Source organism: Marmota marmota, unplaced genomic scaffold (genome assembly GCF_001458135.2).
Source record: "Marmota marmota marmota unplaced genomic scaffold, marMar, whole genome shotgun sequence".
NCBI classification, from domain to species: domain Eukaryota; kingdom Metazoa; phylum Chordata; class Mammalia; order Rodentia; family Sciuridae; genus Marmota; species Marmota marmota.
The window spans coordinates 9,242,493-9,267,498 of record NW_025999924.1 but is presented as its reverse complement, the minus strand read 5'-3'; the positions used below and the strand labels follow the sequence as shown (position 1 = coordinate 9,267,498).

The 25,006-nt window shown below is 36.2% G+C and overlaps 1 protein-coding gene across 1 annotated transcript in view; it reads left to right on the top strand.

Moving 5' to 3' along the window:
• The window catches only part of Itga2 (integrin subunit alpha 2), a 99,470-nt gene that overhangs the window by 35,339 nt on the left and 39,125 nt on the right, over positions 1–25,006 (top strand). Inside the window, exons 3-9 of the mRNA XM_015497363.2 lie at positions 9,295–9,404; positions 12,415–12,506; positions 15,849–15,963; positions 16,119–16,246; positions 18,996–19,144; positions 22,440–22,590; positions 22,874–23,039. Coding sequence (XP_015352849.1) covers positions 9,295–9,404; positions 12,415–12,506; positions 15,849–15,963; positions 16,119–16,246; positions 18,996–19,144; positions 22,440–22,590; positions 22,874–23,039 — 911 coding nt within the window. The remainder of the gene's footprint in view (positions 1–9,294; positions 9,405–12,414; positions 12,507–15,848; positions 15,964–16,118; positions 16,247–18,995; positions 19,145–22,439; positions 22,591–22,873; positions 23,040–25,006) is intronic.

Below are 25,006 nucleotides of genomic sequence, written 5' to 3'. Positions count from 1 at the left end.
TCCAGATAAAGAAGTGCATTTTTTCTTGTTCTGGCAGGGACTGGTGCATTCTAATTCCTTAAAAAGAAAGGAGAAATATAATGGATGTGTGTCATGGAAAAACAAGACAAAAATCCAGCTATGTATGGACTCACATTATAGTTTTAACTTTTGAACTGGGACAAGGTTAATAAAGTTCTGTATGTAATACATGTAATACATAGTCTTCCACAAATATGTCTAGAAGAGAATTTAAAATAAGACTAAATAAAACATGTTCAATTTTATAGCAAACATCGAATATTATGTCATTTGTTATCTTGATAATAATAGTACCTAATATTTATTGAGCACTCTTTCTTGGCAAACATAACACTCATAATGATACTAGGAGCTTATAAAATTATTATTCCTTTTGCAAAAGAAGGGCTTATGAAGTTTAGGTTGTTTGCTTAAGATTACAGAGCTAAGAAGTAATAAAGGTAAAGTAAATTAATGCAACATAAAAAAGATGTGCCCAATGAACACATTTTTGTTTTTGTAGGTATCCAAGGAAATGACAGAATGTCACTGGCATATATAAATAATATCTAAATTTTATTTTAACATCAACTTTATACTGTAAGATAAAGTTTCAGAATTTTGTATTAACAATTCTGTTACTCAACTTATCCCATTAGTCTTCCACCGGCTTTACTGTTAGGTGTTGCTTGGGCAAGGATGCTGGTTACCAGGTACATTTGTACTCTCAGAAACATTCAAGTCCAGGTCCAGAGCAGGAGAGTTTTTCCTCATCTTTCTCACCACTCACTGTGTGACTTTTGAAAAGTCACACAACCTCTCTGGAGTACAAGAACACCTTCTTTACCAAATGGGAATATTATAAGCACATTTTGCAAGAATAAAAGTGAAGCACTTCAACAACAAAATCCTCCGCACATATTTGAGCTTCTCTTTTCAGCACTATGTAAAGCAGAAAGAAAATCAGTTTTTTATAATTAGCTCCTCCTGTCTCTTCTTACTCTTTGCCCCTCAGCCATTTCTCATCTGTCATGGATTGGCTTCCATGAATATTGGATCCGTAATAGTCCATTTATTCTTGGCCAAGAATGCTATTTGATTCCCTTTCCAAAATAACTATGTCTTTGTCTTTCAATATGACCTTTAAATATTAACCAATTACATCCTTACCTTTCTTCCCAAAGAGATACAATCCTCTTGGCATCAGATTGTCTTAGCAGTCCCATTTAACATGTTTACTCCATTTAATCACAGGGTTTGCTTTTATTTTAAATCCATAACATATATATTCCTTTTTCCCATTAAATTTTAGTTATTTTTTTTTACTAACATAACTTATTCCAATTTTTTATTCTACAAAGGTATTGGTATTCTGAGTAGAATATATTCTCATAATTTTAAGTTTGAAAAAATATTGTCATTTTTAACAAATGATTATTATGCTATTACCATGTAATTAAACCACCACTCAAAACCATCCATATTAGTATACAAAATAGCAAGTCTCCTATAAACAGTAATTTTCACTTAATCTGGCAACAGGTGTAGGGTAAATGAAGAAGCAAGTGCCTTTCAGAACATAGGCCCCATGAACCACCCTACATTGGTTCACCTATACTTACTGCATATTTAGCACACCACACATTTATTTATAATATACTTGCTGATTATTTTTTCACAAACTTTAAATAATATTAATGAATAACTTTTAAAATGCGTTGGGCTAGTCACCATAAATTTAAAAATCTATAGCAGAGAAAAACATATTAAATATTCCTTGCTTTGACTTCCTTCTCCCTTCCTTCATTCTGAACACAAGTTTGTGTGTGCACCTACAAACACAACACACCTACACACCCATGTTGTGAATTGTACTTGGAAGAGAGTTGCTGTAGAATTCTGGAGCATGTCAATGATCTGTGAAAATCCTCCATGCCCATTAGTTGTATAAGTTTAAACTTTCCTCTGTAGTGATGTATGAATACCTGTTTCTAAAATAAGGTTCATGACAAGGGAGAAGGAGACTTACACACACACCCTCTGGTGTATGCTGATCTAAAACATTCCATTCATCTAAGTCCATCTAAAGAGGAATCTAGGACACGCTAAGTGGCACAGGTGGAAACTACTTGTTAATTTTTTGATAACCCAAATGATGAGGAAAACAATGAGTATGTCTTCTCTGGAAGACTTTTAAGCAGACATATTATGGTAGCAATAATCAGGGATTTGAAATGAAACAGCACTGTTACCCACCTGGGTTTGTAGCCACGAAGTCACTTGGAGTCAGTTTCATTTTATGACAGCAGAAATAGTTCTAACACTTCACCTCACAGAGTATTTATAAGCATCAAAGGAGAGAATGCACATAAAAAGTGCTTTATAAACTGTAATGCAGTTTACGATGTTGTTGCTATTCCAATTTTTATCATGGATTAAAAACAACCATCTGTCAAAGCACTCTGTTGAAAGGTACTGACTCATGGGTTTTCATTTCTGAAATGTGGTGGTCTTAAAATCAAACCTCTCTCCCCAGGATAAGCCCAAGAATGGATAATTTGTATCATCACAGTGCTTTATAGTGACCAGTGCAGCTTTTGATTTGAACTTCAAGAAAACTGCATGTTAGATGTATTGACATAATAGTCAGTTTTTATGGATTCATTGGCTTCCAAGGCAAAAGCCAATTTGCAGGTTTTTTTATGAGGCAAAACAATAGCTGAAGATGCTTTATCAGTAATAAGTGTGGTGGATTCTGCATGGAGACCCTGAAAGACCGCCAGGGTTTAGCCATCCATTCTATAAGGAGGTGATTGACAGCCTCGGTCTGAGGCTTTTTTTTTTTTTTGTACTGGAGATTGAACTCAGGGGCACTTAACCACTTAGCCACATCCCCATCCCTTCTTTTGTATTTTATTTAGAGACAGGGTCTCACTAAGTTGCTTAGGGCCTCGCTAAGTTGCTGCGGCTGGCTTTGAACTCACAATCCTCCTGCCTGACTCAAACTGATGCTTTAAATACTAAAACTGCTTTTCAACAAATGCCAAAGAGTTAAACTATTAAAATTGTAGTAGCAATATTTTCTAACAAAGACATAAAAGGTGAACTCTCTTTACTCCATTCTCATTCTTTATAGATGAATTCTTTACATTACAAAGTCCTTTCATATTTACTATTAAGAAACAGTAGCCACCTAGGTCTTAATGGACACTGTGTTGGCAAATTTATAGTTATGCTGTAGGCCTGAGACCTCTGACATTAATTCAAATTAGTTATCTGCAATAGACTTCTAAGCTGATGTAAAATATCCCCTTGAGTGTCTGACAGACATCTCAAAATTAAAATATCTCCCAGTGAACTCCTGGGAGTTCCCCTTCCAAAATCTTGCTCTGCTGATAATGTTTCCTTCATCTGATGGTCTTGGCTCATTCTTTTTAGTTTCTCAGACAAAACTCTTAGGATCATCCTTGACTCGCTCTCTCTTTCTTTCTTTCTCTTTTCTTTCCTTCCTTTTTTTCTTTCTTTCCTTATTTACTTACTTAAGTTATTTACTTACTTAATTTTCAATTCAAAGAACAACCCTACTTGTCTTCCTTTCACAATTTATCTTAAATAATGCCACTTCCACCAGCCCGAAGAAGCCCTCCAGCATCTCTAGCCTACAGTAGTACAGTCCCCTTCTAGATGCTTCACTTGCTTCTCCTTTGCTCCAAAATGATCATGTTCAACAGAGCAGCTTTCAAAATCCCCCAGCTTGGTCTGTGTCTGATCACATGACTGCTCTACTCACAACCCTGCAAAGGCTTTCTCATTTCACTCAGAGCAAAAGCTAAGGCTTCTAATTACTTATGATCTCTATATGGTCTGGCCCCATGACAACCTGATTCCATCTCATTTTATGCCTCTGTTCCACAGGACTTTTGCACTTGCCATTCTCACAGCCTGAACTACTCCTTCATTTCTCTTATGGCCATTCCTTTACCTCCTTCAAATCTTTACTTTAATGTCCCCTTCTCAGGGAGCCCTTCTCTGGCCATTTTCATGAAGATTATACCATTCTCCACCCTATACTCGTAGTCCATTCTCATCCCCCTCCCAAAACCACCAAAGTCAAGACCACATAATTTATTTACTTATTAGATTTACGGGCTAACTTCTCTAACTAGCATATAAGTCCATGAGGCCAACAATAATTTATTCACTAATATGTCCCTACTGCCTAGAATTGAGTGTGGCCCATAGTAAGTCTGGCTCCCATGTCAGCCTCACAGAGTGTATACTGCACAAGGTGAAGTTACTCAGTTTACATAAGAATAGTGCCCCTGGAGTTACATGACATATCAACCCCATAGGAAATCAATAAAAATTGTTTGACTTGAATAAAACAAAATGTTTTGCCATACTATTTTAAGTACACCTCTGTAAGTAATCTCTAAAATATGTCTAGTATTGGAGGAACACTTGGTGAGTTTAGGGACCCATAGACCAAAGAAAGATATTTATAACAGCTCTTGGATTGTAGGTTTAAAACTACCCTACCTACACCACCATAAATACCACTTACCAACCAAACAAAGTATTTTGAATTCCACTGGAGGTGGGCAAATTGGCTATGTTTGGGGAGTCTGTATAATCACTATTTTCCTACAAGATAATTGAACAGTTAGTGTTATTTAAAGTAGTCTTGGAAGAATTCCCAGTTTCACTGTAGGAAAAGAGTTTATATCTTGGGATTGGGTTTTGTTTTAAGAATCAGCACACAGGAACCATTCATTCAGCTCTTTTGTGTGGTTGAGATTAAACTCATTGCTTCAAAGAAGTTTTGCCTTATTTCAACAGAGTTTACCCACCAACACATCCTACTCCTCGCCGTTCTAACATTTTGTCCTGATGCATCTATTCCTGCTACAGCTGATTGCGTAAACATTTACAGATACTTATACCAGACTCCCCCACTTCCTGCTTGTTCATTCAAGAATGCTGCAATTCCCTGGCAGTGGCCTCAGGCAGTGTCATAGACTCTCCTCCTTAGAATGAGTTGTGAGACACCAGACTTCACCAAGGCCTCACGGTGGGAAGAGGAGACTCTGCTGGGACCTTTCAGTGAAGGGTGTGTCCAGTGGCTTTGGAAACCTCCAGAGTCACTATCACGACTGCTTTTATTTATTTGTCTTTTAAATTAATTAATTAATTTTAATTAGGTATATATGACAGCTGAATGCATTTTGATTCATTGTGCACAATTGTAGCACAACTTTTCATTTCTCTGGTTGTATACCATGTAGCGTCACACCACATGTGCAATCATACATGTACCTAGGGTAATGATATCCATCTCATTCCACCATTTTTCCTGCCCCCATGCACCATCCCCAACCCTCCCTCCCCTTTGTCCAGTCAAAGTTCCTCCATATTTTCTATGCACCTTCCACCCCATTGTGTATCAGCATCCACTTATCAGAAAGAATATTCCATCTTTGTTTTTTAGGGATTGGCTTACTTCGCTTAGCATGATATTCTCCACTCCATCCATTTACCTGCTAATGCCATAATTTAGATGCCCTTCAATAGGTGAATGGATAAAGAAACTGTGGTATATATATATATATATACAATGGAATGTTACTCAGCATTAAAAAGAGAATAAATTTATGGAGGCTACTTTTAATGGGCTACATAATATTTAAGGGACAAGTTGTGTATGGTGACACCCTTGATCTTTAATAGTCACTGGAATAGCCTGGTTTTCCACTGTTTCCTGTGGTCCTGTGTTAAGAGTTTATGGTACCATGATACTGTCAGAAATTTATTCCTACTTATTTGAATTCTTTCAGAGAATTTCAAGAGCTTTCCCATCCTCCTTGCTAAATGGTACACATTGTACAAATTCTTGCCTTTCTCCTAGTCCTGTCTGATTAACTTAAAAGGGCCATGATTCTCATAGTGGAGTGGTGATGTCATAGCCTCTGGAAGTTCAAGGTTACCAGATCCTGAGTTTCTGGGTGAGGTGGGGAGAGGTGAGAAGGGCAGTACCCAGGAAATGCTTGGTGCACAGGAAATAGCCAATGCAGTATAAGTCACCAGTGGAGCAGTCTTACTGCTGGGGTCCTTAGGAACAAAATGCTTAAGTCTCCCATCAGAAACACTTGACTTTTGTTTCTCAGTGTGTGTCTCTTTGGTTGTGGTGAGGACGGTGGAAAGGTAGTCACCTGAATTATCACATTTGTTATTTTCAGAATGTATCCTGTCTTTATCTGCCATTGAAAACTGTAGCCTGGGCCACACTATGTGGATGAGCCCTCACAGGGTGGCCCTAGCAGGTATCTGGTCTGCAACCCCCTTCTATGCCACCCAGCCACATATTCAGGCTCAGTAAGTGTGGCCTGACTGTCCTTCCTGGTTTCTACTCCATGCTAAGTTCTAGAATCCAGCTCCTCTGTTCAGATTGGTTTCCCTCTCTGGGCCCTCTGTCAGGCCTCCATGCAGCCAAGAGAAAGAAGAGCCTAAAAGATTAGGAATTTGGGCTTCAGAACTGGGCGTACTTGGCTCCCACTAGCCATTTGATCATGAATAAGTTGCTTGTCTCTTCCTGTCTCAGTGGTTGCACCCATAAAATGGAGATATAATTTCAGACTTACTTTGCAGACTAAATCAAATAATGTTTGGAAAGCCTTGCACCCACTACAAAATGTTGTAAAATTTGCTGTAATTAATAGGAAGTCCCAGCATCCCAAGGGGCAGAGTCACACTTCTTTCTATAAGTTGCTATTTTCTTCCCTACACATACGTCATAGTCAGCTTTTGTCAAAAACAAAAACAAAAAACTCAACTAACTTTGCTGCATAGTAGATATGTGGAGGCCGAATCAGGAACAGCTGTCAGAACAGTAATGCTGTGTACCTTCCACTTGACTGGGTTGATTTTTTTTCACCTCTTTTTAAAAATGTTTTGACTTCACTTGGGGGGGGGGGGAAGGTCATCATCTGAATTATCACACTTGCTATTTCTGGAATATATCCTGTCCTTACCTGTCATTGCAAATTGTAGCCTGGGCCCCACCATGTGATGAGCTCTCACAGGGTGGTCCTGGCACATAGGATAGATAGATAGATAGATAGATAGGATGTAAATTACAACAGAATTAAGGATTTTCTACTTTACCTCAACCAACACAAAGTTCCTAATAGTGGAGAATCATTTATTTATTGGTATATTTTTTCATTCATTGGATCCAACGGTAGTTATTCAGTCCTGTAGTCACAGAATGCCCAACCCTCTATACCTTTCATTTCTGATGAGGGATTTAATCCTCAGAATTGGAGGGGCCAGAGGGACTTCCTGGAGGAAGTAGTGTCTAACAAGAGACCTAACTATTGAGTAGAACTTACCAGGCAGGAGACAGCATGTGTGAAGGTTTGGAAGCAAGAGAGAACCTGATGTGGAGGACCTGAATTCAATATGCTTAAAACATCGGAGATTCAGGAAGGTGCAGGGAAGACACAGGGTTGGAGAAGAAAGCAAGAGGCCATTCTCTCTCCTTGGTACACTTCAGCATATGCCCAGCACACAGTCAGAGGAACGCTGTGCAGCTCCACCATCAACAGACCCTGAGCAAGAATACTGAGCTGCTGGAAAAGAGTTTTCACAGCGCAGAGACTTTATGAGATTCCTGGTTTTCTCCAAATGGTCATGACTTTGAAGAACACCAGATATGCTCACACATGCATTCCAAGCCCTGCCACCGAGTCCCTTCCTCCACCAAAGTGAATGTGGAAATTTGATAACATCCAGCATGAATATTTCTATCTTTCTCAAAAATCTTAAAACTATATGCCTGGGACTGTTGTAATCTTGACCATGGGTAATATTTTAATAGATAAATTATGCAAAATTGTTTCCTCAGAAGACAAAAATGTTTCAGTTCTAACCTATTCGAATTTAATTGAATTGAAGTATCCAAGAATGTTCTGTGATTTTATGAGATGAGCAAGGCAAGAAGCTTATGACCAAACTGAAGCTATCTCTCACCCTTGAATGTTCTTTTTTGTTTGTTTGTTTGTTTTGCATCCTTTGACCATTTAAAAGTGTATTCCACAAGGGAGCTAAGTTTTATTTTTCAGTTCATCCATATGATATTTTACTTGTCATGTATTTTGAGCAGGTTTACTAGCTTTTTGAAAAAAAAAAACAACTTCTATAGCACTTAGGATGGGGAACATGTTTAAATGTTACTGACAAATTATTCAGAAGGCTCATGAAAGCATTTAAATTTCATAGATAACCTAATTCTTCCCAGCTTTGACAAAAACAAAAACATTGATGCAAATTATGCTTTCTTAGTAACTAAATGAACAATTAACCTGTTATAGTTTTCTAAATATCAAAATATTACATGGGCTCTTTCTGTCCAATTATCTGTTGTCAGAAACATCAAGTGGGGGTTTCTGGAGGGAAACACACTACTCTCTAGTTGGAGAAGCTCTGCAGGAAGTGAAACTAACCAAAGGAAGGATGTGAGCACCAGCTTCATCCTGCATTCTAGATATACACACTTTGTTAGAGTAGACCCCCATGATACATTTGTTCTGTGTTTTTGCTAAATATCCCATTATAAATAAGCATGAAATCACCTAGATAATTCCTTAGCTCCCTAAATCAGCTAACATACAACAGAGCTTAGGGTGTATAAAAACTCAATCAATGTTAGTTGTTGCTCTTAGATTTTAACATGATTTCATTCTTGAGAGCTCTGCTAACTGATATGGCTGCTTCTACCACATGTGGCTGTTTGGTATTTAAATGTTACTTGTCCATATTGAGATATGCTCCAAGTAGAGAATGCACACTGAACATCAAAGACTTAGCAAGAGGGGAAAAAAAGAACAAAAAATAACTCATTCATAATTTTTTATAGTGACATGTACATATTGGATTAAGTAAAATAGAGTATTAATTCACTTGATTTTTAAAAATCCTATTATCATACTACTACTAGAAAATTTGAAATGACCTATGTGCTCACATTTTGTGGCTTGCATTGTGTGTCTCTTAGAGATCTCCCCTGAGGAGAGACCTCTTAGGTGAGTCTTAAAGCAACCATATTGCACACATTCATTAAGGATCTTGAGTGGCTAAGAAGAAAGAAAGCAGCTCAAATTATAGCGAACGTGAATCGATATAAAAATTAAAATTAAGTGGTTTTATTTTTGTTTTGTTTTTACTGATTTGTGGTCAGTTTTATCTGTAAGAAAATAAATGTGTTATGATTACTGAAAAACAAAACCCTGTTTCTAGGTTACTGGTTGGTTCACCCTGGAGTGGTTTTCCTAAAAACCGAATGGGAGATGTGTACAAATGCCCTGTTGACCTGTCCACCGCTACCTGTGAAAAACTGAATTTGCAAAGTAAGTTGTAATTAGCAAAGTTATTCTTCATAAACAGAAAAATATTCATCATAGACTCAACTGAAAAATGACAGCAAAAACAATCATTGTTCTGCCTTAAAGAAAAGTGGGCAGCTTTAGACCTTTATCTCTTCAGTCAGGTAAGGCCCAACTGAATCCAAATTTCCAAAACAGTTTGAAGACCTAATTTAACAGTATGCATCCAAAATGTACAAGCACCTCCTGGATCATTTATCCCAGACCATAGACAAGTTTCCTTCAATATTTAGGATTATATTGCTGATTACTTTTGGAATCAGCAATATAATCCTAAACTCTCCATATCTCTCTCCCTCTTCTTTCCAAAACAAGCCATTCAGTATGGCAACATCAGTTCTAGGGTTGTTGGGAGGTTCCAAGAAAAACCCTGTTGTTATTTATGTCTAAGTGATTGCATTCTAATAGAAAACTCACAATATGGAATTATTTGTTGTTTTAACTCTCCGTATCTCAGATGCTTTCTAATATTAAAAAAAAAAAACATTGAAAATGCAAGGCTACAAAAGTAAATGAGTGGGCTGGGAATATAGCTCAGTTCGTGCTTACCTCACATGCACAAGGCCCTGGGTTCAATCCCCAGCACCCCAAAAATAAATAAAAAATAAATGTAAATGACTGATATTTCCAGACAATAGTTTCTGAAGCAAGTAAAAGCCACTCAATTTGATCATGATCGTGTTAGCAGCAGCATCAAAACAACAAAAACAGCACAGAGGAACATAGAGTTGTCCTGGAGGATTAAGGGATGAAATGAGAAAATAAAGTGTTATGAAAACCAAGGGAAAGAAGTTTCTCAAGTAAGATTGAGAAGCAAGGGTGGGTGGGTTTCTTACACATCTGTGTTTATCTAATTTCTAGTGTAATTTATAGAACATAGTAGGGACTTCAATGAACATATCTCTAGCGAAGTGGGAGGGGTATCAGTGGTGTCAATACTTCAGAAGTAAAAAAGGACTGAGGACTCAGGAAACACCTTCTGCTTACTTAAGGAGGTTGTGGCTCGTGAAGATCAAGGATCTCCAAGCATTTTGAACACTTGTGATACTTGTATTTTTTAATAATCAAAATATATACATTATTAATGAGTTTTAAAAGATTTTATTATATAGTTAAATAGTTTAAGTATATCACCTTTAATGTGTCAATCACCCTTTACCCTTAACTTTGGAACACTTAGCCCTGATGTGTATGTTTAATATGCTTTCAAGCTACACACATGTACTGACATTTTATCTTAATAATACATTTACCTAAAAAATACATTTAAAGCATAAAAATATACATTCAAAAAATTCCACTATTTTCTTTCTGTACTACAGCAAATTAATTATATTTTGTATGCCTCCTTCACCTAGACTATAAATCCAGTAACACTAAGGGGAGAAACAGACAAAGAATTTAGGAATGGATGAGTAGTGGACCAAGACTAGGTGAAAGTTAACCTGCTTTTCAGGAGGTGATCACAGAAGGATCACTGGGAAAAGCAGTTCTACAGGATAGCAAGATTGAAAGATCCTTGGAGTAAAAAAGAGATGCTCTTATTTGTAGGAGAGTGTCAGGAGGTAGCAAAAGGGAAATGATTATTATTTAGAAATATAGTTAATTGAGTGGGATAAATGGTACTTGGGGAAATGAGTCTTAGAATGCTTTCTTCTCTAAGCAGGAGGGGGAAAGTAGGAGTTCTAGGATGATCCTGTGTAAGAATGAAGAAAAATGGAAGTTACCCTGCAGGTGTGATTCCTCCTCTCTGTAGTAGACAGGTTATTCACTGAGAGTGGCAGGATGGGGCTTGAAGTTGGAGGCTCCAGAAGATAGGAGAGGCTTTGCAACAGTCACCTGGGAAATAAGGAAAGAATCTTGTCGGGAACCGCTCTGGATAGAAGCTATATGCACACCTTTAAGTCCTGAGTAAAGGGGTACTGAAAGTTATTGCACCCCGCAATACATTGGACTTCACCTCTGCTCGGATAATGAGGTGTGGCTCCAGGAGTTGGGGTCACCAGGTGGGGTTGAGTTACACCCACCTATTCCTTTGTAATCCTACTCCTTGACCTTTTTTGGATAGAATGTTCCATGGAATAGCACCCCCAATAAAAGGTGAGCTTCAGAACGTGCCCCCTCTCTCTCTCATCAGCCTCTGGTGTCTTTCTCTTGTCCCACTTTGTGGGAGCCTGAGGCCGGGAGCCGGGGAAACCGTCCTGAATCTCAGAATAACATATTCCATGTTTGCGTAGTCTTTTTGCGTCACCCCAAATTCCCTCGAGTGTCTTTGGTTCAGTAGCGCACTCTGGATAGAGGCTACAGAATCCAACTAAGATTAAATGAAAGTGGTAAAGATGGCTTAGCCAAGATTGGAGAACATAAGCAATGGACATTATTATAGACCATTGCAAAGTTCAATACTTCAAAACTGGATCCAACAGGTAATGCCTTAGTTCAGACAGAGAGAAGAGGTTAGAGAGATTCATTTGTTATTTTACCTGTCTCACGATTTTCTTTAAAAATTCACCCACTCCTTCGAGCCAAATTCTATCAAATGGCATTCTCTGATAACACTTTAAGGATATTTTAACTTTCCAGAAAGAAAAAATAAATAAATATATTTATATATTTTTATATATATTTAATATATTTATATTAATATATATTAATATATTTATATATATGACTTTGGAAAGGTAGACTTGGCGCATGAACAAATGATATTCTCGAGTGTATTTTGTTTAGTCAGAAGATTGTTTGTAAAACAGTTGGATTTAAAAAGCCCTCCCTGATAGCCTTCAGTCTCACACACTAAAATAAGCTGTCAGAGCTCCAAAGGATTCTCATTTCCTACACTTCATTACACAAACTCTGGACATATGATACTAAATCCAATACTACATGTAAACAAGGGTGTGCCTTTTTTGAATAATCTTAAGTAAATGTAAAGATTTAATCACTTTTTAAAAAATTTATTTCCCTCTAAAAGCTTCAACAAGAATACCAAATGTTACTGAGATAAAAACCAACATGAACCTTGGCTTGACCCTCAAACGGAACATGGGAACTGGAGGGTTTCTTGTAAGTATTTACTTCTCAGATCCTCTTTCCTCTTGAAAAAGTTTGTAGTCAGTGTCTTCTAACCATCCCCCACCATCAAGTCAAGTCTTCAGATTTAAACAGCAGAGCTTGCTTTTGGATCAGTTATGCTATTTGAATATCCAGTGCAAATAACAGTCTGTTGATGTGTGAACCTCTTAGATAGTCAACAAAACCATTATCACAGGATGTTTTTTGTTTTTGTTTTTTTTTTAAAAAGGATTTTCCCCCCTTGATTCCTTACCCTTGGTATATATGCTTAAGTACTCAATGATAACATCAAAATCCCACGTCTCATTTCTGCTTTCTAAAAGAACCTTCAAGTTTAGTGCTATTAATTCAGAGAGTAGGTTTCAAAGCTAATGAATATTTTTGTTTTCAATCGTTTACTATTGGTTGGCTTATCTGATAATATTTAAAGAATGGTATACTTTTTATCATATTTTATGTCTTATTTGGTTTCTAAAATGCTATGAAAAATATCACTTATCAGTAAAATAAAATGTCATTTTAGGGCTGGGGCTGTAGCTCAGTGGCAGAGTGATTGCCTAACATACATGAGGCACTGGATTTGATCCTCAGCACATCATAAAAATAAATAAATAAGGGATCTGGGTTGTGGCTCAGTGGTAGAGTGCTTGGCTAGCATGTGTGACTGAGTTCAATCCTCAACACCTCATATAAATAAAGGTCCATCACCTCCTAATAAAATATTTTACAATAAACAAACAAACAAAAAAGAAGGCATCCTGTCCATCTACAACTACCAAATTTTTTTAAATGTCTTTTTAACAAGTGGTCTGATGACAACTAACTAGTTAATAACTTTAATATACCAAAGGAAAAAAAAACCTATCAAGTGACTTTAAAGAGTTGATATTAAAGAAAAACTAGAAGAAAATGGAAATTTTCTTTAATGGGAATTTTTTGAAGGAGAGAATTTCTGAGCTTAGCACTAATGAAGAAATATCATAGAAAATTGTTGAGAATATTTAATTATATAAAAATTTAAAATAACACATACAAAAAAAGTAGAAAGGAAAATAAAAAGTCAATCTTATTTGAAATTTCTGCTTTCTCATATAAGGATAACCTACTTGCTTAGCCCAGTTAAAGTTGTTTTTGAAAGCCTAATTTAAATTTACATTAATATTTTTAATGCCATAACTTGCTAACTTAAAAGCCTGCTTTATACTTGTATTATTCTAAAAATGTAACCAATTTTGAACAATGTCATTCTATTTGTAATGATAGATATTAGTTCTCTACCATCTTTGCTACCACTAAGTAAATTAAATGTTGCTTATAATAATGTATTACAACTGTACATAAATAATATTGCAGTGCATCTCCATGGTTTATGATATTCTAAAATCTTTATCATATGGCTGTTTTCATATTTTTGTTTCTTTTCTTTGTTTTTCAGGTTGAGTTAGTCAGAAAGAGGAACATATTGAGAATCAGGGATTATAGAATGTGCTTCAAATTTTTTAAAAAATTTTTCATCTCTGACTCCAGATAAAGTAAAAGTTAAAGATAATCTGAGAGTAATCGAACAGTCAATGTAAAAACCAGCAATGCAGAGATGCAGAGAGAGAGGAGGAGAGAGAAGGGAGAGACAAGATTGATCAAAGTTTTTCTTATATACCTGATAGGTCAAAATTATAAGAAACTCTTCAGAATTACATGGAAAAAAACTGACTGACGATAGTCACTTTTTTTTTTAAACTTCTTAAATTCTGGGCTTAAAGCAAGAATGTTCTGGCATTAACAATTGGCATATTTTAATTTCAACTTCTTATACTGTTTTCCAGTGCTCATGAAAGAAAAAAAAAATCCGTTCTTGAGTACATCATAAGCTATTTTGCAAGGTGATTTTTAAAAAATGCTTTAGAATGCAGATAAGAATCAATAATTGGTATCTGTTATTTCACAAATTAGTCAGAAACATTGATAATGACTTTTTTTCTAACAAGTTGGCAAAATGAATCAGTTTTATAGAAGGAAAACTATGCCTTATTCATTGAGCATGAAATATGACCACAGCTGCTTCTATTATGCTACGAACAGTTAAACTGGGTCAAATAAATTTCCTTTTGTTTTTCCAATTGCTTCTTCAAGTCCACACTTTTCTGTTCAGTTTTAATAAATGATCCTCCCATAAGATCAACACTTTGCATAAACTTTACATATCACCCACAGCTTTACATAATACTAAATTTTGTAAAAAATTTTAGGATCTTGGCTACACTTCTCATTTCTTCTTTTCTCCTTTTTCATCTGCTGATTTTAATATTATTTAACATAATGTTTCCCATATGCTCTAATCATGATTGAATCAGAAGTTCCTGTCATTTATTAAAGGTCTGATGCAAAGGAGAGAATGGGGATTCTGTTGATGGAGATTTTAGGAACTGAAATGTGGATGATAAGGGCAAGGAGACAAGTGTCAGTCAGCTTTGGTGACAAGATAAATTAGAAAATGGAAATAAGGAATTTGGAAGATCTAAAAGTAAATAAATACTTAAGAGCAAAGGGAAAAAAAAATCACCTTTCAGTCCTTAAACCTCATTTGTGTTTGGTTAACAGGGTGTTTTTTTAAATTGTGAATTTTCATGCAAAAATTTCCCTCTATGACTCTCAGGAAAACAGAAAACTCTCTTTCACAGCAATGATGGGAGGACACAGTAGCTAGCCTGTCCCTGGATATAAGAAATAGGTTCTTCATGGTTTGTTTCAGTTGTCTCTACCTGGCCCAGCCACTCCTCCAGGGTTCCATCTGGCTCTCAGAGGCACTTGGCCTTATGGTTTCTGTAGTCTGATTGGAAGGGATAGGAGTAAATTGATGATCCATCATTCACACTAAAGATGCTAGCCAACAGGTACAGAGTGCTTGCTGTTTCCCTGCACTGTAAAGTGTTTTAAATCTGCAGACCATACTCTTCAAACAATCTCGACAAGAGATAAGGTTATGCTAATTTTATAGATGAGGCCCAAGTAACTGAGACATAAAAAATCAACTTTGCACTACTGATTCTGGGTGTTCTCTAGCATAGTTGGGGGACCTCTTGGGCTCCCCTTCACTGACACCTGCCCCTGACAGTACCAATAATTCTTCTTCTTACTGAGCTGCCACTGGACACAGAAGGTCTGCCTCTTTCTTCTCCATCACTTCTGCCCTCTCCAGTTTTTCATCTGTTAAAGAACTGAAAATCCCCAGAATCTTGGAAAAGAATAGAAACAATTCCTTAGTTCCCAAATGGGGCAGTAGAAGGTTAGCATTTTCCATGTGTTTCCATTTATCATTTTCTCATTTCTTTGAAGACATGTGGTCCCCTGTGGGCACAGCAGTGTGGAAATCAGTATTATACAACTGGTATGTGTTCTGACGTCAGTCCTGATTTTCAGCTCTCAGCCAGCTTCTCACCTGCAGTTCAGAGTAAGTTATAAACGTGTGAAAGATATGAACAAGGCTTTTCATTTAGAGGAGGGGGGAGGTTATCAAGTCCTACCCAATCCCTCCATAAGTCTAATTTTTACATGGGTATGAAACTTGACTTATCTATGGAAATCTGCTTCTTCCATCTTTTCTAGCCTGCCCTTCCTTAATAGATGTTGTGGTTGTGTGTGATGAATCAAACAGTATTTATCCATGGGATGCAGTAAAGAATTTTTTGGAAAAATTTGTGCAAGGCCTAGATATAGGCCCCAAGAAGACACAGGTATGCATATCAGTAAACTAACCCATAGCTTTCTTTATGAGAGAAAAATGACAGATATGAAGTCTTAATATTTGCATTTGCCAAATCTCCATATTAAATGCATTAAATGTTAATCTTGAAAGTTAATTGAAATTTGAACTACTGTAAGTTATTCTTCTCCCTATCACTCTGTCCAATGCTGTTGACCTTAGAGTTTTGTGACACAGGTATCAAGACTTTGGGAAGTAACATTTTATTCTCTTTCAGGGGCCTATTTTAACCTCTCTAACCCATGAGTTTATGAATACATGCATATGTCTTATTTCTTCATGTCTGTATTAATAATGAATTTATTATGTTTATTCCTTGCTGTATACTCTTTGAATTATGGAAATTTTAGAAATAAGTCACTAAGGGCAATTCTACCATCTCTTATTTTATATTCTTTTATTGTTTTCTAGTCTAGCCAGTATTTTTTTTTTGAAACATAAGACCAAATCTTTTCAATATTTTGATATAGCTCTCTATGTCTTTAGAAGCTTTCAATTTGCTTTTACATCTTCTCAGGACAGGCAACTCAAATTCAGGAGCAGAAGTTCCATGATCTTGTAAGGAGACTGAAGAGCATTTATGTTAAAAGTGCTACTTATAATTTCAGCTACTCAGGAAGCTGAGGCAAGATTATCCCTTAATCCTAGGAGTTCAAAAAAAGTTTCATTTCTGTTTTTTCTTTTTCTTCTTTTTTCCCCCTCATTTTTGTTTGGCTCTGCCATTTATTCTAGTTTTTACAGCCCAGTGAACCAACCCCAGCAGAGAGCTGTTCACATAGTTACCAGTTATGTTCTTGGGTTGCATCTGATACCCCAATATCCAACATCTAGTAAAAATTTTGAAATATTTTCCTCTATAGGCATTGCATCTGTTTTTATTGAAATCTGCTTTTCCACTTCCCTATGCAGCATTATAAAATATTGATGTTACTTTATACCACCAAGAGGACATTAATGCCTGCTGAGACCTTGGAAGTTTCACTGTGAGCTTTTACCAGAAATTTGTGTTAACCTAGACTAAGTATAGCACAGATTCCTGGAGAGAAACACTGTCAAAGTCTCATATGAATGCATCTTGCCTCAGATGCATTCAAAGTCTCAATGAATCTTATTCCTCTCGAGGAGAGGTATAACCCAGTCTCGTTTCTCACAAATGAAATTGGGCCTTTCTATAAGATCTAATATACAACATGTGTTTTAATCCCCTTCCCTATTCTCACTTAGAATGTTGGGGCTGTCGAGAGGGTTACTGTGCCACCATCAACCTCTCACATCAGACTTTGAAATCCTCCATTATTTTTTATCCTTCCCTTCCTTTCAAACCATACATCCTTTTCCTAAAGAAAGAGGTCCAAGAATATATTTATCATCATGCTCATGGGGCCCAGCATCCCCTCTCCCAGGCAAAAAATCCCTGATTGAACTCAGAAATCCAGGCCTCCCTCCTTCTATCTTCCTTACATAATGACCTCAGAGAGACTTTCAGGGAGCCTCTTTCCACTGATCCCTATTTCTCTGATTTCTATTTCTTGTTCATAAAACCCGATCTTTCAGTTTAGATAGTGATTCCAATGCCTGAAAATGAGGGCATTAATAGAAGTGTGTGACCTCCTTGAACCCAAAGATTGAAAAGAATGTCCCCAAACATCTCGTTCAGAAGTCTCCTTTCTTTCATCTCTCTCCAATAAGATTTCCCTAATGGTATTTTCCCTTGAAATCAGCCCAAAATTCTCTGTTCCATATGCATAGCCAACAACTTTCCCCCATATGTGTCAAAACTGAAATCCAGTGCAGTAAATAAATCTAAATTGACTCCATACCTTAGGGGTACACTAACTTATCTTGTATTCAACTCTGATTTTTTTATAGCATGATTATCCTCAAATGATGTAGTGTTGCCTTGTCTATGATTGCTTATAGTTGTTTGCAAGTCTATGTCTGCTGATAATTACAAAGTTTGTTTCTATCTATTTTAATCTTCCTGTTTTAACATTATTCTAATATTCATCCATATTAATAGCATAGGGTCATGCATTAAAAATCTTTATGGTTTGTCACCAACTGTCCTAGTTGGCGACCTAATGCTGGGTCCACAAAATCTGACTATTCCAATAACTCAAGAAACGACAAAGAAAGCATGCAACCACACAGAAATACCCCTTTCAATATTCCAGAGACGGCTCTGTGACCTTATGGTCCTTAGAAAGAGAGAGAGCCACCAGAATTCTTTATTCTTATATAGGGAACACACAAGGGGAGGTTCCATGGAACATTCTATCCCCAAAAGGGCAAAGGGATACGACTACAAAGGAATAGGTGAGAGTAGCTCAACCCTCCCAGGTGATGCATACACTGGAGCCAGGCCTTGCTATCCAAGCTGGGACAAAGCTCAAGTCACTATGAAATATGGTGATTGGCTCTAGAGCCTCCTGCTCCAGGACTGGAAGGCATGGTCATTCAGAGTGGCTCCCCATAATGGTTAAATCTAGATAACCAAGTCATAATCCACAGCACATTCTGTTGCTTGGCAATCCGTACGACTGTTATACACAGACATCATTCCATCCAAAGAAAAATAACTGCCAAGAAAAAAATTTGAAGTGGTTCCCTTAAGCCACGGATACATGTCTAAATGTATTTTTTACTTTTATTATACTGGTCATATAGAAATTGTTTATTATGTGATGACAGTCCATTAATAAAATTCTGCTCTTTTGAAGGTGGGGTTAATTCAATATGCCAACAATCCAAGAGTTGTGTTTAACCTGAATACTTTTGTGACCAAAGATGAAATGATTGCAGCAACATCCCAGACATCCCAGTATGGTGGGGACCTCACAAACACCTTCAAAGCAATTCAGTTTGCAAGGTAAGTTTTATTGCCAAAACACCACTATTCTGACAATATAAAAGTGCTGAGAAGTAAGAAAAAGGAAATAAAAGACAAAAGAAAAGTAATATGTCTGGAACCCACACTTAAATCGGGCTAATAAACAAAAGTCTCCACATTCTATAATTTGAGTACTTTGAGAAGACACTTAGAAAATAAGGTTAAAATCTTTGATTCTGAGATTTTTTTTTTTTCTGGTACCAAGGATTGAACTCAAGGGCATTTGATCACTGAGCCACATCCCAAGCCCTATTTTAGAAATAGGTTCTCACTGAGTTGCTTGGCGCCTTGATTTTGCTGAGGCTGACTTTGAACTTCCAATCCTCCTGCCTCAGCTTCCCGAGCCACTGGGATTACAAGCATGCACCATCGGGCCCAGCTCAATTCTGGGATTTTTATAAGATGATTTTTCATTAATTAAATTTTCATTTAAATTTTTATTCTGTTATTAAATTTTATTTTATTATTAAATTTTAAATTTTGCAACAATTAAATTTTTATTTTATAATTTTTCATGAATTAAATGAAACAAGATCTTAGCTTAAAATGCCAGCATCATTATTTGTTAATATTTATCATAAATTTTTACTAATTAAGTTTATGAAGCACTTCATGCAAATTAACAAGAGCTGTAGAATCTTAAACATATGAACCAAATCACATGGTTCATTATATATATATATATAATCTGTGGGAAGTGTGGGTTTTACACTATGCAGTGTTTTTCTCATTCTTATGTCAGTTTCTATATTTTTCCAGGTCCATGACCTTCACCTTTACTGATTTAATCAGATTCCTTTACAAAAATCCTAAGTACTGCCCTGTTGTTAAAAAAAAAAAAAAAATGAGAACAATACCCGTGCCTTTCCTTAAGCCTCCTTCCTGCCTTTTCATCTTGTGCATAGCTTCTTCCTGATACCAGAATTCCATTTAAACAGGGTCTGTACCCTCTCCTTCCACTTTCTTGAAACCTAGCTCTTCCCCTAGCTATGCAGGCCTCTAAGCCACCCCTCAAGCCTCATCCTCTTGGATTCCCTTGAGCATGTGATAAGGATGAACCTACTCTACTGTTCTGAAACACTTGTCATGACATGGCCAAAATCTGGATCCCTGACAACTTTTTGAGAACAACTTTTGCCTAGTCACTGGCTTATTTTTCTTCTTTAAACAGAGCCCTTCCTTCCGTATAGCCCTTCCTCTTAGGAATTGCGTCCCCTCCTGTGGTGTCAGCATCAGCTCTCTTGATGTCACCCCACTGCTGAGCAGTAATTCCTGAATTTTCCTCCCAAAGCCACATGGGCATCAGGCTGATGCTGAATACCTTTATTTGGAGTGTCAACTCACTTATCAAATTCAGCATGTGCTAAATTGGTCATTCCTTCCCCAGAACTCCTCATGACGCTGTCTTTTTGATTCATGTCACAGTCTATTTGCTCAGTCACTCAAAAACTTGATGTTTTTCTGTATTTCTATTCCTTCTTAGATCAAACGTCTGGTCAGTCACCACATCCTGTCATTTCTATTTCTGCACTTCCCATTACATCTGTCCTTTCTTTTCTTTTCTTCTCTCTTTTTTTTCCCCCTCTCTGTGTGTATATTTTAGTTGCTGCTTCTAGTAGTGGGTGACTCTCTGTATCTATCTCAAAATCAGATTCCCTATAAGGGAAGATATGATTGATGGGTTTAATCTTTCTTGTCTCTATTAAGATGTCCTGTAGGGCCAGGTCATCTCGTCAACTGCTGGCCAGTCAATAGGGTCAGCTGCCATAAGGTCAAGTGCCTTTTCTGATCCAGACTGAGGGGAAGAACTTGGTTGATACAAAATGGCCTCGTTAGAGTTAGAAACTGCCGAGGGTCCCTGTTTTCATCACGAAATAGAGGTGTGGCACTTTTCCATGGTAGGCATCCGGGGCCCTGAAAAACTTTCCTCTCCAAGATAATGGTCACTGTCTACTCAGATGAAACTTGTACAGTTTTAATCATCTTTTCAAAACTTGGGTTTTCTTCCCTGTGCCACCATTATTTCTCGAGCTATGAGAATTTAATTCTCCTGTTGCCAGGAGAATCACCCAGTTTCCTGTACCACCCAAAATGTAATTAGCTCTGTTTCTCTCCTCTTTCTCTCTCTGTCTCTGTCTCTCTCTTTCCCTCTCTCTCTTTCTTTAAAACACTGAATAGAATTTTGGCACTTTTTTGCATTAAGTGCTGTCCTGTTTCCTTCACCTTATTTCACTGTCTGTCATTGCAATGTATTGTCACAGGCATTGCAGGTCATCAAAACTAAACAAGGCCCAGTTTCTCTTCTTAAAATCTTCACTCATACTTGTGATCTAGACTATGTCCTAGAAGATATACTTCACTCAAAAAGTTTGGATGTGAAAAACTGTAATTCAAATTTATCTAGCTGAAAACTATGGAACAGTTTTCTACTTTTTTATATTCTATAAAATAGAGTACACAAAATATTTTAGGAAATAAAATGATATGCTTCATTTTAAAATATCAAGAACTTGAAGAACTTCTTACACATTCAGGTAAAAATATGCAGCACACATTGAATATGTAAATTTGAAGATGGAAGAGATGAATTGAGGACAGATACAGGTGTTAAAGTATCATTAGATAAATGGTAGTTTATCCAAAGGAGTAGGTAAAATTATGTAGAAAAAAAAATGTGTAACAAGATGGTCCATTTGACAGAGAGAAATAGGTTATTGTTTTTAGGTTAATCACCTAAAAACAAAATAAAGCTAAAAACCTGCCTTGCTCCTTGCATCAAAATAGATTTCAGGTTGACCAAAAATTTAAATCTAAGAAAATGGAACCATTTTAAACAATTATAGAAGCTGAGTGATTTAGTTGGGTGCCATGATGCACACCTGTAATCCCAGCAGCTCAGGAGGCTGAGACAGGAGGATCTCAAGATTAAAGCCAGCCTTAGCAAAAGAGAGGCAGTAAGCAACTCAGTGAGACCCTGTCTCTAAATAAAATACAAAATAGGGCTGGGGATGTGGCTCAGTGGTTGAGTGCCTCTGAGTTGAATCAATTTCTAGTACCAGAAAAAAAAAAAAAGCTTTATACATGAGTAGTCTGTAAAATACCATGTCAAATATGAAAAATACAAAGAAAAGGGTTAATGGATTAAAATTGAAAAAATATCAATGAACTGAATAAATTATTTGAAATACATATAGGCTGGATTTTAATTTTAAACCAGAGATCTACATATTAACTTCATCTTTTGATAACGAGTCTTTAATTTTATCGGCCACAGAGATTTTGCTTATTCAGCAGCTTCCGGTGGACGACCAAGAGCTACCAAAGTAATGGTGGTTGTGACTGATGGGGAGTCCCATGATGGTTCAATGCTGAAGGATGTGATTGAGCAATGCAACAACGACAATATACTGAGATTTGGCATAGCAGTAGGTGGCTTTTCTTTTCATGTGTTTTGTAGTTGATGGATAAATGTTCCTTTATACCAGCATTTTCTTATTGACTGTTCAAAGTTTATTATTTAAAAAAGTTTTTACTGTCTCTCTGCTCCTTGCTATTTTCAGTCTTGTCGACTAAATAAATGGGTGTAGAAATGTTGCTTGATTTACTTCTTCAGAAGGTCTTTGGTGTTGGGAAGTAGGCTAGAAGGTGTTAACAGGAAACATGGAGAACAACGGGAATGACTTTTTTCCTTCTTCCTCTATTTTCAAGGTTCTTGGGTATTTAAACAGAAATGCCCTTGATACTAAAAATTTAATAAAAGAAATCAAAGCCATTGCTAGTGTTCCAACAGAAAGATACTTTTTCAATGTGTCTGATGAAGCAGCTCTTCTGGAAAAGGCCGGGACATTAGGAGAACAAATTTTCGGCATTGAAGGTAAAAGAGCTCCTTTTAAGAATTTTCTTCCAAAACTTTTTGAAATTTTTATTGTATACACACATTTGCATTATTAATGTCAATTAGTATAGTTTTGTAGAAAAAAGCTTCTATACATCAGTAAGAAAAATTTACAAATATGAATAAGTACTTTATAAAGGATAGAATATAAATGACTCATAAACATAATATTCCCAACTTCAGTAATTATTTAAAAATAAAATTTCTATCAGTTTTATATTTTACCTAAATGTGCACAATAATGTTTACTATTACAGAGATTATTGAGAAGTAAAGAAGCTCATACATTGTTGATAAGATGATAAATTGATGAAAAAATAGCAATATCTATTAAATTCCTGAATAGTTTTATCTTTTTATATGATATTGTATAATTTTTGAAGAAACATTTTACTTATCAGATCTAAAATAATTTACTTATGTGGACTTAAAAAGTCTGGTCAGTGTAGAAATATCACATATCCAGGCACTCACTGTGTGGAAGATTAGAACACACTTTAAATTTCGTAAAGAGTTCCACACTACCCAAATCACCTGGTTCCAGATGGTTAACACAACTCTCTGCAATAAAAATGGTATTTTAAGGGAAGGAGAGGTAGGAATAGCAAGGATAGTAGAACAAAACAGGTATCATTACTTTATGTATATATTTAACTGCATGAACAATATGATTCTACAACATGTACACTCAGAAAAATGAGAAATTATACCCATCTATGTATATCAAAGTTCATAAATGCATTCTATTGTCATGTAAAACTAATTAGAATAAATTTAAAAATTCTTTTAAAAAGGGTATTTTAGTGATCAGTTACATATCAGGAACTACCTCCAAATCTGCATCCAAGGGGATTGTATAAATTAAAAGTTCATTTCTATATTTACATCTTGATCTCCTGATTATTTACTGGAAATTCCTAATCAAAAATTATTTACTGGAAATTCCTAATCAAAAACTGATTCTTAAATATCCTATGGTGCTTCTAAGTGACTAGTCATCATCAAAATCTCATGTTCCCTGAAATACAAAATTACTAAGCTGTCCGTGCTGATAATTTTGTGCATTTGCAGTGGCATGAATAAGAATGACCACAATGTAATCTAAAAGCTAACCAGAAATGATTTTGTACATTATCTGCTACTACAGACTTTTTGAAGAGCACTGTTCTATTTTATTAAAAATTACCTCTGCTCATTCTGTGTAAATCATTACTTCTTCTAAACAACACTAGGTTATATAGTATAGTTTCTTCTCTTTATTAAAATGTTAGTCGGGAATTTAGCTTCCTTTTTGTGAATATTAGTGAAATGGAGCCATCTTGATCTTAACACATGGAAAATGAGCAATGGTTTGGTGCTAGTGACAGGGCCAAGCACCACAGATGAACAACTTCCTCCTTGGTAAAATTCCTCCTCAATATTTAATCCTGGTTTCTGGTAGCTAACCCAAATATCTCTCAGCAGAATCTTCACCACTGGTCAATTAACTAGCTCATCCAACTGCATCTGAGATATGTGTGCATTTATTGAGAGAAATACTTAAAAGTTAAAAATTCAGTTAGTTTTTCAACTAGTAATGAAAACTTAAAAAAAAAAAAAACTGACATCAGGACTGGGGTTGTGGCTTAGTGGTAGAGCACTTGCCTAGCATGTGTGAGGCAGTGGGTTCAATTCTCAGTGCCACATATAAATAAATAAAATGAAGGTCCATTGACAATTAAAAAATATTTTTTAAAAAACTGACTTTAATTTTAACCTTGCCTCATACCCTTCCTTTATGGAAGGGTCTTTAATACCAGGAACTTTGTAGGCATGTCATTAAATGCATTAATCTTAAGTTAAAACCAACTATGAACCCTACTTTGGAGGTATTATAGATTTTCATAATCTGTTAGAACACTTTCTTAGTCATTTTCTTTTTCCAGGATCTTCCAGCTCTTTATTTT